The sequence below is a fragment of the Silurus aristotelis genome (genome assembly GCF_946808225.1).
Source record: "Silurus aristotelis genome assembly, chromosome: 11".
Taxonomy (NCBI): domain Eukaryota; kingdom Metazoa; phylum Chordata; class Actinopteri; order Siluriformes; family Siluridae; genus Silurus; species Silurus aristotelis.
Window position 1 is genome coordinate 1,599,962 of NC_139584.1, and position 14,807 is coordinate 1,614,768.

At 40.5% G+C, this 14,807-nt stretch overlaps 1 protein-coding gene across 4 annotated transcripts in view; it reads right to left on the reverse strand.

The window, feature by feature from the left end:
• gripap1 (GRIP1 associated protein 1) overlaps positions 1-14,807 on the reverse strand; it is a 68,560-nt gene that overhangs the window by 15,485 nt on the left and 38,268 nt on the right. For all 4 annotated transcript variants that reach the window (XR_014535816.1, XM_083554894.1, XM_083554895.1 and 1 more), the window contains 2 exons: positions 13,409-13,525; positions 12,461-12,554 (listed from right to left, as the gene is read on the reverse strand). Coding sequence is in view for 3 of the 4 variants with exons in the window: in XM_083554894.1 (XP_083411020.1) it covers positions 12,461-12,554; positions 13,409-13,525 (211 nt within the window). In the remaining variant the exon portion in view is untranslated. The remainder of the gene's footprint in view (positions 1-12,460; positions 12,555-13,408; positions 13,526-14,807) is intronic.

The following is a 14,807-nucleotide window of genomic DNA, read 5'->3' on the forward strand; positions in this document are numbered from 1 at the left end:
TAAAATCTAAAGATGATCTATATAGTATTATTTTGAATGTTGCACATGTGTACTTTGTGTTGTTAGTCTAGAGCGTGTGTGTACTTTGTGTTGTTAGTCTAGAGCGTGCGTGTGTGTACTTTGTGTTGTTAGTCTAGAGCGTGTGTGTGTGTGTACTTTGTGTTGTTAGTCTAGAGCGTGCGTGTGTGTACTTTGTGTTGTTAGTCTAGAGCGTGCGTGTGTGTACTTTGTGTTGTTAGTCTAGAGCGTGTGTGTGTGTGTACTTTGTGTTGTTAGTCTAGAGCGTGTGTGTGTGTACTTTGTGTTGTTAGTCTAGAGCGTGTGTGTGTGTACTTTGTGTTGTTAGTCTAGAGCGTGTGTGTGTGTACTTTGTGTTGTTAGTCTAGAGCGTGTGTGTGTGTACTTTGTGTTGTTAGTCTAGAGCGTGTGTGTGTGTGTACTTTGTGTTGTTAGTCTAGAGCGTGTGTGTGTGTACTTTGTGTTGTTAGTCTAGAGCGTGTGTGTGTGTGTACTTTGTGTTGTTAGTCTAGAGCGTGTGTGTGTGTACTTTGTGTTGTTAGTCTAGAGCGTGTGTGTGTGTACTTTGTGTTGTTAGTCTAGAGCGTGTGTGTGTGTACTTTGTGTTGTTAGTCTAGAGCGTGTGTGTGTGTACTTTGTGTTGTTAGTCTAGAGCGTGTGTGTGTGTACTTTGTGTTGTTAGTCTAGAGCGTGTGTGTGTGTACTTTGTGTTGTTAGTCTAGAGCGTGTGTGTGTGTACTTTGTGTTGTTAGTCTAGAGCGTGTGTGTACTTTGTGTTGTTAGTCTAGAGCGTGTGTGTACTTTGTGTTGTTAGTCTAGAGCGTGTGTGTACTTTGTGTTGTTAGTTTAGAGCGTGTGTGTACTTTGTGTTGTTAGTTTAGAGCGTGTGTGTACTTTGTGTTGTTAGTTTAGAGCGTGTGTGTACTTTGTGTTGTTAGTCTAGAGCGTGTGTGTACTTTGTGTTGTTAGTCTAGAGCGTGTGTGTACTTTGTGTTGTTAGTTTAGAGCGTGTGTGTACTTTGTGTTGTTAGTCTAGAGCGTGTGTGTACTTTGTGTTGTTAGTTTAGAGCGTGTGTGTACTTTGTGTTGTTAGTTTAGAGCGTGTGTGTACTTTGTGTTGTTAGTCTAGAGCGTGTGTGTACTTTGTGTTGTTAGTTTAGAGCGTGTGTGTACTTTGTGTTGTTAGTCTAGAGCGTGTGTGTACTTTGTGTTGTTAGTTTAGAGCGTGTGTGTACTTTGTGTTGTTAGTTTAGAGCGTGTGTGTACTTTGTGTTGTTAGTCTAGAGCGTGTGTGTACTTTGTGTTGTTAGTTTAGAGCGTGTGTGTACTTTGTGTTGTTAGTTTAGAGCGTGTGTGTACTTTGTGTTGTTAGTTTAGAGCGTGTGTGTACTTTGTGTTGTTAGTCTAGAGCGTGTGTGTACTTTGTGTTGTTAGTTTAGAGCGTGTGTGTACTTTGTGTTGTTAGTTTAGAGCGTGTGTGTACTTTGTGTTGTTAGTCTAGAGCGTGTGTGTACTTTGTGTTGTTAGTTTAGAGCGTGTGTGTACTTTGTGTTGTTAGTTTAGAGTGTGTGTGTACTTTGTGTTGTTAGTTTAGAGCGTGTGTGTACTTTGTGTTGTTAGTTTAGAGCGTGTGTGTACTTTGTGTTGTTAGTTTAGAGTGTGTGTGTACTTTGTGTTGTTAGTTTAAAACGTGTATGTACTTTGTGTTGTTAGTTTAGAGTGTGTGTGTACTTTGTGTTGATTTTGTTAATAGATGTTGTTTGCTGTAGTACTGAGGTCCCGGAGAAATGTTTCATATTTTGGTATTTTATTTACGATACATTTTGATTTACACAATTGTACTTTTTCTTTAGTGTTTTGAAAGTCGGCTCCTGACGCGATGCCACTGTTCAGTCGATCGGCTCGGATTCGAAGAGTTTATACGTTTCCGCTGAGCAACCTCAGAGTGACACATTGGTTTTGGCTCCACCAGGTCAGTACGCAGAAAAATTGAAATTTGATATCACTGATAAACACTGATATCAACTGGTAAAAGGTATTTTATACTATAATATATTATTTTATATCCACTTCCGTTATTTTATATTTAATAGACAAAGAGTCTAGTCTTGCATTTGCATTAAGTGCATTAGTGCATAGGTTTGTTAGGGTGATGAAGGCTCCGCCTCCAAACTCCAGGCGTTGGGCAATTGTCTGCTGTGCCTATAGCTAGCACAGGCCCTGGGAATTTTGTCTTCACTGGTGTTAGTTAAAGTTAAAAATCTATATATATTCTATTCAGGCCACAACACACTTAACAGCCTAAACTCTGGGTTACAAGGCCAGAGACATCGTTCAACCTCCAACCAGGGAAACGACCCGCTGGCTCATGTTAATAACCGCAATGATGCGAAAACGACAGGCTGCCTGTAACTAGTATTCCTTTCATATTGATCAGCAACATTATTATCTAATTTGCTGTGGCAGGGAGGCAGCGCTCTATCGAGACGCTTTAATGAATCCACAAAAGCAGATTTACAGAGAGGACTCGTTACTCTAATGGGTGGAAAATGCTGCCGGATGGGTTTCAGAGGTGTGGAGCACAGCCAGGATCGCTCTTCAGCTTGATGCCCAGGAGGAGAACCGGAGAAGCCTGGCTAATCAGAGGCATCGGATAAAGGGGAGACGCTTAGGTCATCAAGGGGGGATTCTCGGTTAGATGATCTGGGCATTCCTGGCCACAGACATAACCGGAGGACAGAAATAAAGTCTGTTAATAATTGGTCCAGCAGTGGCTGAGACTTGGAAACGACTTCTCTTCTGATTCGGAAAGTTCTTTGGAATCTTTATTCGGACACCGGTTAAGGTTTTTTTCAGCAGGACATGTCTCCTGAGACACCGGGGCACCTGCTGCCTCCGCATTAACTGCAGCCCTGGAGCCAACTCACACTGGAGCAAGGCAGGTTAAATGGAAAAAAAAAATAAGAGTGGGATGGAAAAGAGCTCTTTTATCTCTGCACCGAGCCTCGTGCATGCTCGCTGCTGTGCGTCATCTCCTGTCGTAGACCTGAGACCCAGAATGATGAATTGCATGATCTTTTTTTCCTTCTTCTCAGGAATAACTCATTGGTGATAGCCCTGCACCAAACACCAGTTTGCAATCACCAATCGCATCTTTTTCTCACCATACCATAAACAGGAAGCTGGGACGGGACAGGACGGGACTGTGGTTGAATTTTGTGTTCGAATAATAAATCTGAAGCGAGAACGCGATGAGCTGCAGCAATCCTTGGAGATACGTGAAGTTGGGTTCATTCATGCACCAATAATTGTCCATAACAGGACACACCATGGGTGGGGCGGAGGTCCTGCAGACTGCAGCAAGGCATGTGTTCGCTTGAGAGCTTCGTCTGACTCCTCCTGCAAAGGAGAGCACTTAGAGGGAAAGTGCTTCTCTCTCACGCAGTCTCAGACCCTTAATGCGAGATTAGCTCTGACCCTTTTGTCCCACACAATTGCAGACACAGCCATCTTAGATTACAGCTTTTTTTCCCTCAAACTACAAAATCGATACACTACAAATCTACATTTTGATTAGTGCGAACTGAAGAATGTGGTGCTTGGTGTGATATCTGAACGCGTACGTGCCTCCAGCTACGGCATATCGATCATCTTCAATTTCCTCAGGAAGAATTGATTATTGTTGCTTTGAATATCTGCATTAAAAACCAAGTGCTGACTGAAGGATTCTCTGATCCCGTGCTCTTTACGACACTATTTCAATTCAGAAAGCTGTCTCCGGTGACAACGCCGACTTCGGCTCCATTATGAAATGCAATATTCAGCTGTCAAATAAATCACGTTAAAAAAAAAAAAACAGCTGTGCTTAAAATACGCCTCAGCAATGAGATACGGTGATGGGGGCAGTTTGTGATGAGGCTAAAAGAAACCAACAGTTTATAGATACAATTAATCTTATAAATATGAGGTGGAACCGGAAAAGTTTGGAGATTCGCTGTTTACAAGCTAGTACTTCATTTATCCATGTTTCCAAACAGTCACAGTAATACATCTCCCAGTGTTCTTCTGGAACGTGTTCTGGAAGTCTTCTTTTCAAAGCACGTTCCTTTGAACTCCGCCGGATCTTCTGGAAGATGGCGAAGTCCACAAATCTGGTGAGTAGGTGGGTGTGGAGGAGAGATGTTCTCCGACGATCGTCATGCGCGAGTTGCCGAACGATTTCGACATTTTCGGGGGTCAAACTCATCAAAGGTCTTCCTCGTCTCTCGTCATCTACCAGTGATGTTTTTCTTTATTATTTTATTGTATATATTGTTTATTATATTATTTTTAATAAATAAAAATGTAAGTAAATGCACTGTACAGTGTTTTCTTCATGTTTTAGTTTGAGATGATCCCAAACTTTACAAACTTTTCGTTTTCTTTGGCTAGAATCATATGGAAGCCTGTTTCCACCACATTTATAAAAACAATTATAATTATTTCCTAATTACTGACTTTTTTGCTCACAATTACTTTTTTTTATTTTTTTTAATTGCAACTTGATTTCTCGTAAACAGCCGATATTTCTGGAGCATCCACCAGTAACCATGTTGTGGGTCTGAAGTTTGAAGCTGCTGTATGAACGAGGCTCTTTTGCTTCATCTGTTCTGCTCCATCTCTTTTAGAGTTGAGTGTTAGAGTTCTCTCCAGGGATCTGAGGCTCAGGTTGAGATCATGTGATTCTATTGCCTGTAGTCAATGTGTAAAACTTTCGGACTGTAATGAGGGGGTGACGCTGCCCGAATAAATAAAAAATTAGTTTGAATTGCGAAAAATAAAGTCAGAATTGTGAGAACTAAAGGTGCAATTGTATAAAAAAAAAAAAAAATAATTGCAAGAAAAAAGTCCCCCCTCGCTGTTTTCTGTCCATTCCTCCATTTTTTACATTTACCTGTCCAGAGTTTAGTGGGTGGTGCGTCAGTAATAATGGTCCGTGGGGAAACACAATGCTCATTGTGTAGTTAAAGTGACTAAATGATTTTTTCCGTATACAAATTACTCGAGGATTCGTTTCAGCTGTACCTCAAACGACTCGTCGCAGCGTCGCCGTAGGTCAGAACAGCACCACTTACATCGTTAGTCTCCAACATTTTTGATACCACCTCGTATAAATCAGAGCTCAGAGTCCATACTGGCCCCGAACACACAATCCATGCCAACTTTTGCACTAATGTTTAACTCTGCTCTGTATTACATTAGCATTTCAATTACTCAAACATCACTAGAGGGAAACCTCTATAGAGATCATTTTATTTACTCGCCCATGGTACAGAACACATTCTAAACATAACTCCACAAAACTGCGCAAAATATCAGCAGCAGATATCTTGATCTGAGACTAGATCTTGATCATGGTCTTCAGCAGAACAGGACTGATCGATCCAGACATCAAAACAATGCATTATATTCCAGCTTTGACGTTTTCTCTCCACTCTAATGCAGCTGCACACTCTCCCTGTGCTGCATTATTGAGGATGAGTGTTGGGGTAAGTGTTAGGCATGGCTGCATGCTGAATCATTTACATCATGTCAGACCTCATCACGTGATGCCCCCCACCTCCCCCTGCCTGTCAGTTCATCCTCAACCTGGATCTTTTCTCAGCTTTTTAAACTGCTGGTATGCTTTCACAGGACTTAATGTCTTTGTTGCACCAGACCAACAAGTCTTCCAACTGGAGTCTTCCTTCTCTACAAAAACTACAGCGTACCGAGGAAAAGTACCTTCAAGAAAGATGTGGCAACATATTAAATAAAAGAACTGCATTATGTTCAGTCATAAGGTTTGATTTGATGCGCTCCTGCATCCAGGGTCGATGCCAAATTTGAGAATATTAATTAGAGGAAGTGATCGGTCAGTGACCGAGGCCTCTGAGGTTGTGGGTTCAAATCTCAGCACCACCAGGCTGCTGATCCCGGGCCCTTGAACCAGTTGCGTAAATAAGATTATCGGTCAGCACTGAATCATGAAAAAGTGTGAAATAGAATAATGTATGTGTATGTAAGTCTCACGTGTAAAAACAAAAAGCGTGTGGTGTCAGTGATTCGCCTCTAGAGGCTGCTCTCGTGAGGACAGCAGACCGAAAGCCGGAAAAACTATCGGTATTGATTTTTGCAGACAGTAAATGTAATAAAGAAAGAAAGAAAGGTGCTTTATAGTCATCACATTTTTTTTTACAGCACATTGAAAGCAGTGTGGATTAACTTTGTATTGAATTGGTGGCTTATCCAGGTGATCCAGCTCACTGCTAAATCCTCAGCCAGTCAAAACAAATGAGGTTTAGAAAGTAAAATCTGGACCAAAGCCCTTAAGCGATGCAGATTTAAAAAAATTATAAAAGTAAATCAAAAACTTTTGGTCGTTTTAGTCTCCATATAAACAACACAAAGTAAAAGACAAAATAACGTACAGTCTGCACCAGAATCTGAGAAAATATTTCACTCATACACACACAAATAAACGAGGTGAGCTCGTAAACCTGGTGCTGATCGGCCTTTAACACGCCAGAGGAGTGTCGACTGAGAAAAGCACAATGTGGTTACACAAACAAATCAAAGACCTTCAATTTTTATAACACAATATTTACAATTAGAAGACACTGGCCTTAATGAAAACTAGTCTGGCATTAAATGTTAAATCAGTCAGTCATGAAATTAAAACAGGAGGAAAGCGCGTCGGGGAGGGGAAGGATGAAATCACGTCATCTTTCTCGACTTTCTCTGCTCTCTATCTTTCTACAGCGGACACAAAATGAACACATTTCCTCGCAGGCTAATAGAGACGGGGCGTCTGGAGCAATGAATCGAACCTCCATGATCTGGAAAAGGTTCTTACAGTGTAAGGGCAAAAGGTGCGAACATTCCCTATCAAAGAGGGGCGATGTGTGTGTGTGTGTGTGTGTGTGTGTGTGTGTGTGTGTGTGTGTGTGTGTGTGTGTGAGACAATCTCCAAGGAAAATGAATATTGACTCGTCTATTGAAGACACTCAACCAAATCCAATCACAAACATTAAGGGTCCAGGAGGGTCCATGGTGAAAAAGGGAAATGTGGTATGTGCTGCGATTCGCATGAAGAACTTTGCTGGAATATTTCCCAGGAACCTTGTGTGGGGTAATTGAACTTTATTTATTAGTTAATTCTATATTTAGTAGTTAAACAGTTTGGTGAGTAATTAAAAACTTGGATAGAACTGAACTTCCTGTATCACAGTTTAGAACACGAGGGGAGGGGGGGGGGGTAGTATGGGGTGGAGCAAGATGAACCCAAAGGCATAAAATCCAGAAAATGTATTTGCCCAGAAAAGCTGCTGTGCCTCATCCCATTCAAGGTTTTGACATATTTTACATTCCAAACTGCTTTTTTGCTCAGCGTGACTGTAAAGAGTTGCTGGCTAAAAATAATGAGTCCAAGCTTCTAATTCACTCATCAACAAGAGATCTTACTCCTGATGAACCATCAGGTGTAATACAGTTTGAGCAATTCATCATTTTTTAGCGATTTAATAATCGCCCCTGATAGTTGACTGCTGGAACTGTCTGCAAAAATCTATAGCGAAGGTTTTTCCGGGTTGCAGGCCTCTAGAGGCGAATCCAGGAGACTGCGTGTTGCATGGAGAGCGCTATATTATGTTTAAAAATTATAATTCATAATTTATATAACGAAAGTAACTTTACATTTTTATTTATTGATTTAGTGCATTTTGATGATACGGCACAGTTTTTTTTTTATTACATTTTTATAATTAAAGTTCTTCTAGAGTTAAATGTTTTTTTTTAATCCAGAATCCAATTTTTATCAGTTGATTAATCGGTTATCGGCGAGTACGATCCAACCTCGCTATCTGTATCGTTAAAATCTATCGGTAGACCCTTTGCTGTGGAAACGATAGAGAAATTGTAGAAAGCACCAGAAACCATTGCGTGCTTACACGACATGGTCCAAAAGTACTGGGACACCTAGCTATATGTGCTTCTACTTGAACTGGAGTGGAAGATCTCCTGCTATAGAGCTCAGACTCCAACCCTATTGAACCTGAACGAATGCTGAGTGCACCCCAGGCCTCCTCACCTTACCTCCATCAGTACCTGACTTTTATAACATACTAATGGCTGAATGAATGACCACAAATCTGGTGAAACATCTTCCCAGAAGAGTGGAGGTTATTATAAGCGCAAATGGGGGCCAAATGTGGTATGGGATGTTCAAAAAGGACATTTTATGGTCAGATGTCCAAACAACCTTTATCCACAACCATAATTAAACCAGATATTCACTAAATAACAGCTCTGCAGCACCTGAAACACCACAGACATGTTCCCTTTTAGGTAACTGTGTATGTTAAACAATTCTGCAGCCTTCATCTGCTTACTGAAAACATACTGTTTACGTGAAGCATCAGCTCCTGTTCGATGTTCACGAGGCAAACTCGAGGCTGCAGAGCGTTTTACCCTTTGCGTGCAGTGCAGCCTGACTTCGTGACAAGAGGCCAGGCGATATTATTGAGCTCGAGTGCTTACTCACGCACAAGCAAGTCACACTGTCGAAAACAGACTCCACTGAAAAATTATGAGTGTCTCTGCCCAGTTCCAGTTAGAAAAACTGGGTCATTTCGTGTCAGAGGGAGATTTCTGTCGTTTGCTTTTTGGGATTATTTACTAAATAATCACCTGAAGGCAGATGTGCTCACAGAGGATGGTTACATACATGAAAAAAGCTTTGTGGTGAGAGAAACATAAGTCATGAACTATTCCAAAACCTTGTTCAATAGCTGGATAATACACTACATTGTGGAAAAATGTATTTGGACACCTGGTTTTCCAGCCATATATGGGTCTTCTCTAAAACTCTATGAATGCAGTGGCATGAAATTTTCCCATCTCCTGAGCTAAAGATGAATATATGCTTTACATGGGTTGGAGTGGAAGATCTACATACTGTATATAGTAGAGATCAACTAATAGTCCATTTTACGCATACCCATATCTAGGTTGGATCGTACTGACTAATAAATCAACCAAGAGTTCAAATGGATACTGGGAGTAAAACAATCCAACATTCCATGTAAAATAGTACTGAACTTTATTTAAACACTGAAATCATTAAAATGTGCTAAATTAAATCAATATGAAAACTTCAGCATTAAATATGATTAATAAATTATAATTAATAAATATAGTGCTCTCTGTGCATCCCACAATCTCACGTGTAAAATTAAACAGCATGTGGCAGCAGTGATTCACCTCTAGAGGCCGCTCTTGTGATGACAGCAGACCGGAAGCCCGGAAAAACTACTGGTATTGATTTTTGCATACATTTTCAGCAATCAACCAATTAAATCTCTAATAGATAATATATGAATTCTTATGAATTTATATGAGTTAAATATATATGAAATTTTCTCATTGATATTTTACATTTTTAAGTGACTAAATGACTGGGAACAGGAAATTTCTAAAGTCAATTATAACTTTCTAATTTCCTAGGGGTATTAATATGAGGCAACACATACTCAAAAAAAAAGCCATGGTATGATGAGTATGTATATAATGTTTTACTCGCCGTATAAAGTATAAAGTATAAGTATAAAGCACCACACCGACCCCCTCGTTCTTTGTTCTGGTTTTGACCCGCGAACAAATCCTGAGTTTGTAAAGAAATAAACCACTCTCATGGGACTGGCATTCATTAAACTGTAACGTGTTTCAGGATTGAGTTGCGAAACTGTCGTGTAATTGTGTATGAGGCCGAATGCAAACGAGGAGTCATGTCTCAGCAACCCGCTACACTAACAGGCCATCAATCTCGCTATGAATCCATCACCCTAGCTACCAAATACTACTTCAGCAACACCGTCTTCGGTTTTCTTCCGACAGCTGTTAGTGCTGATTATTTTCAATCAGGCTCTGATTTAGTACATTAACTCACCGGGACACACTTCATCAGAGGATCTGCACCCTTGCGGTACGTTGGTTTTTTTTAATCAGCGTGGCAGTGACCGAAAAAAAATAAATAAATAAAACTGTCAGAAACAGCGAAGAGCGAACGCCTGGAACTCAATTTTCATTACAGTAATGTTCATTTGGCCTGAGAGAAGGAGCATCGACGACGCCAGATAACACAGAGGGCAAAGTCTGATGCTAATCTGAGCAAAGTGCAGAGACGTCACATGGGGATCTTCAACCGCTACCCCCGTCATAATAATACCATTTTATACTAGGTATGGACAAAAAAAGTGTGGACACCTGACCATAAGATTGGTATGTGCTTCTTTTTGAACATCCAAATCTACCACATTTAGTCCCCATTCACTGTTATAATAACCTCCACTTTTCTGGGAAGATGTTTCACTAGATTTTGTGGAGATTTCAGCTCATTTAGACATAAGGGATTATTATGATGTAGGTGAGGGTTGGAGCTCTATAGCAGGAGATCTTCCTCAGGGGCATCATCAACAGGTTTGGGTTTATTTCCTGCTGCACCCAAAGACGTCCGTATCGACAACTGCGTGCCTCCGACTTGCAACAGTTTGAGGAGGAACCTCATATGGCTGAAAATGTCTGGTGTCTCAAATACTTTCAAACACTGTATTTTTGTGTTTTCTTATAAGGAACTTGATTGATTGTTCGGATGAATAATTTTCGAGTGTCTATTACGCTGGTTATATTTGAGTTATTCTGATCCAAGAAGATTCTGATCATGGTCTCTAGAAACCATGCGGAATCAATTCACAATACAAACAAAACAAACAGGTGAAGAATTCATTCTATATTACATTACCTGCATATACAATTATTCCCAATTCCACACATGTGCTTGTAAAAAAAAAAACATCCCCAGGCAAATGGATTTGTGCATCTGCAGCTACCAACGTCAATAAAAACAGTAAATCTGTTGCTTATTAGCAAGCAGAAAACGAAGGATAAATAACAACTTAAAGGGCGATCAGAGTCTGAGCAGTTCTTTTCTTTGTTTCTGGTTTCATTTTCCACACTACTACTTCAAATCTTGCCCCGAAACGGCAAAGAGATTTGAAAAACAGCAAAACAACTGCATTATAAATAAAGACGGCAAAATATTTACAGTAAAATCAGATGAGCAAGAAAACAAGACAAGTTGAAAGAGGACGGAAAGGCAACCGATTAGTAAAAGCAGCTGTTCACACAAGACTTGGATGTTTTACTGCTTTAAAAAGTCTGGTTTTACTGACGGAGGTGATGAAAAGACAGAGTACAAGCATGTTTTTTAACCGATATGGAAACAAGTATTACTTGTTGACTATTGAGTAATGGGAATATTATGGAATATGTGATTAAGTTGTGTTTTTTGTCTACACGGCAAGAAGACGAGTGAGTCTCAGTGCTCAGTGCTCGCTGAAGGGAAGTGATCTCACTATTTTTAATGCAACACTTTTTATTATATTGATTCATTTGAGCAAACAATTAAATTGGCACAAATTAAACTGATTAACTAAAATAAATAAATGAAAAATGTAATAAAATAGTTTACTTTGTTAAACTTTGTTAGACTTTATATAGGTGTGCAATTTACATCTAAAATATAATTTTTTGAAGATATTATCTATTTTAAAAGACCTACACGTGTGTACCGAACCGAAAGCCCTGTACAGGAAACGTTCTGTACGAATTTGTGTACCTTCACACCTCTAGTTTTTACTCTATATACACTTTGAGGACAGAAGTATTGGGACACCTGACTGTTCCAGCAATATGTGGTTATTCCCCAAACTAATAGCACAAATCCAGAGGTTCACGGTGTGTATGACGACTTTGGATGCAGTAGCACGACATTTTTTTCTTTGGAGAAAAATTCCAAAGGGAAAATCCAATGCTTGCTTTGGAGAACATCAAAAACCGACTGCACTCCCAGGCCTCCTCACATTCTCACCTTCATCAGGACCTGACTTTAGTAACACACTTGTGGATGAATGAATCTCCACAAAATCCAGTAGAACATCTAATAAGACAGAATTTTTATATTTTGCTTTGATTGGTGTCAATAATCATGAAACACGTCTACACTTATCGGCGTGAGTGTGATATGAAAACTCGAACAGCAAACACGCACTACATGTGGTCGATGCTGATGTTTCCTGATTAAAGCCTCTTGTAGCCTTCAAACTCTGAGAAACATCCATATTACTTTAGAAACGCTTAGTCAATGAATTCACTAGAAGTTAACACAGACCGCGAAACATCATGACGGCTTTATATTTCATGCCCCAGTGGCCACTGTTTGTTCCCACGATAAGTAATAATTAAAAAAAGGAATTGAGGCATGACTCACAGCTGACCAGAACTGCAAACTCGGCAGCGTCACGGCGCAGGACAAAAGAAAATAATCCAGAAAAAACAAAAAACAAAAACCAGCTGCTGAGCCTCTTACCTCTCCTGCTGTCCATGACATAAGTCTCTATGATGGCACTCTTCTTGCAAATGTCATCGGCCATAGAGGAGCAACTGACCTCCAAGTGTTTCACCTTGAGGTAAAAACAAACACAAACATGCTACACCGTTCCCTCAACACACCAGGAGACATAAACAGAACATTTTACACCACAAGAACTCCAAGATGGTCAGATGTTAAAAGTGTGCATCAGATTTCAGGTGTTCCAAACAAACTTCGAGCTTTAACATGATCAAGACGAGGACATTGAATCCTGGGTCTCAAAAATTAAAATTGTTTCATTGATTGTACCTCAAAAAAAGACCTGAAAAAAAAAGTGTTTAAAACACTTTTTTTTTAAGGTTTATTAGAATAAAATTATACACATACACTATATGGACAAAAGTATTGGGACATTTCCACCACATGTCTTTGAATGCTGGAGCTTGGAATGTTTTATTTCTTCACTTGAACTAGGAAACCCAAACCTGTTCCAGCTCTATGAGGATCTGCTTTCCATGGGTTGGAATGGAAGATCTTCTGCTGTACAGCTCTAAACCCTATTGAACATGAATGAATGTGAATGCTGACTGCACCCCAGGCCTCTTCACCGTCACACCTACATCTCATACAAATCTCCAGAAGAGCACACTAAAATCTAGAGGAAGTGTGGAGTTTATTCTCACAACGAAGGAATAAAGGTTCAAAAAGAAAATACCCATCGAATGGTCAGATGTCCACAAACTTTTGTCCATACAGTGTATAATCCCAGGGTACAATCAGAAGATCTGGTGAGGTTTCCACCTCGCATTCAGAACTGCGCGTATTAACGTTTTCAAATTTCATCTTAGTAAACTTCACACGTGGGACGGGACGTTTTTGCTCTCAAGAGAAAGCTAATTGATGAAATAGTCAGCCAGCATGCAGGACAGAAGTCAAAGTTCACACCTTCTCCTCCAGGAGCCACTTTTCCTGCTGCACCTCAGCCAGCCTCTGGAAGAGTTCGTTGACCTCGTCGTCAGAAAGGTCTGCTGGTCTCTGGGATTGAGGACTGCCCGTGTTCGACTGCAGACAGAAATAAAGAGGCACAGTGGAATTCTGATTATTCCAAACTTAAAGCTCGGAAAAATCCCAGATGGACATTATTTCCTTATTTCTGCAACCCCAAGACTTGACCGCTGGACTTATAAATCCATATATTATAGACGTTTCAGGATTTGTTTGTTTTCGGCTTCGTTTGTTCCACAGTCACAGATAGGGTTGCAAAGGGGCGGAAAATTTCCCGAAAATTTTTAGACTTTCGGGGACGTCATCTGGGAAATTAGTAAAAAAAAACCCCGACTCGTTTTATTTTTAATTGTTCATATAGTTTTGTTGCGCAACAGTTTACACACAGCACAAGGACGTTTTAAACACAAACGTATGTAATGTTAATGTCATTTACGTGAACAATCACCAAGTAAATTTTTGGGCGTTATATTGACGTGCAGGATTCAAGAAATTATGTGATTGAAAAATGCACAGTGCCTGTAGGAGGCGTGGCCTCAGTGGGCTGGTGTGCATGTGATTGATGAATCTGCAGGTAGAAATTCATTCATTCATTCATTCATTTTCTCCCGCTTATCCGTAATTCGGGTCGCGGGGGCAGCAGTCTAAGCAGGCCCCCGCCTTCGACTGCTGCCCAATCCTCACAGCACCGTCCCTTACGGTCCCTCCTGCAGGTGGTGAGCCCACTGGAAGGCGGCCCAACGTCACGGACCTTGATATTTCCCTCGTAAGGGACCCCTGGAGCATAGAGGGTTAAGGGCCTTGCTCAAGGGCCCAAGAATGGCAGCTTGGCGATACCGGGGCTCGAACCCCCGACCTTCCGATCGGCAACCCAGCGCCTTAACCGCTGGAGCCACCACTCTCAAATTCAAATGAAATTAATTTAGTTGTTTTAACCAAAATTATCCTGCAAGATCCCTGTTGAAAAGTTCACCTGCAATTTGGTAAATTCCCAGTTTATTCCCATTAAGTCCCATGAAAAGTGTCCAGTCTTTAAAATTCCCAGAATTTTGAAACCCAACTCAGACATTAAATATTTTTGTGGACAGAGAAATTTGGCCTTTCTCCCACACCATTTATAAACATTTGTGCCATTTGGTAGACGCCCTCACAAAAGTGCTCTGAGGTCTCAATCAATAAATACGTTCTGAAGCTGGTTTATAAGGACATTAGGTTTATAAGGACACAGAGCGTGTGTGAATGGAAGGTCAATAGAGGTCTGTTAAAAACTGCTTCGGACGTCAAATGGAAGTTGGTTCCTCCACCTATTTGCCAGAACAGAGAAATGTCTTAAAGCTTG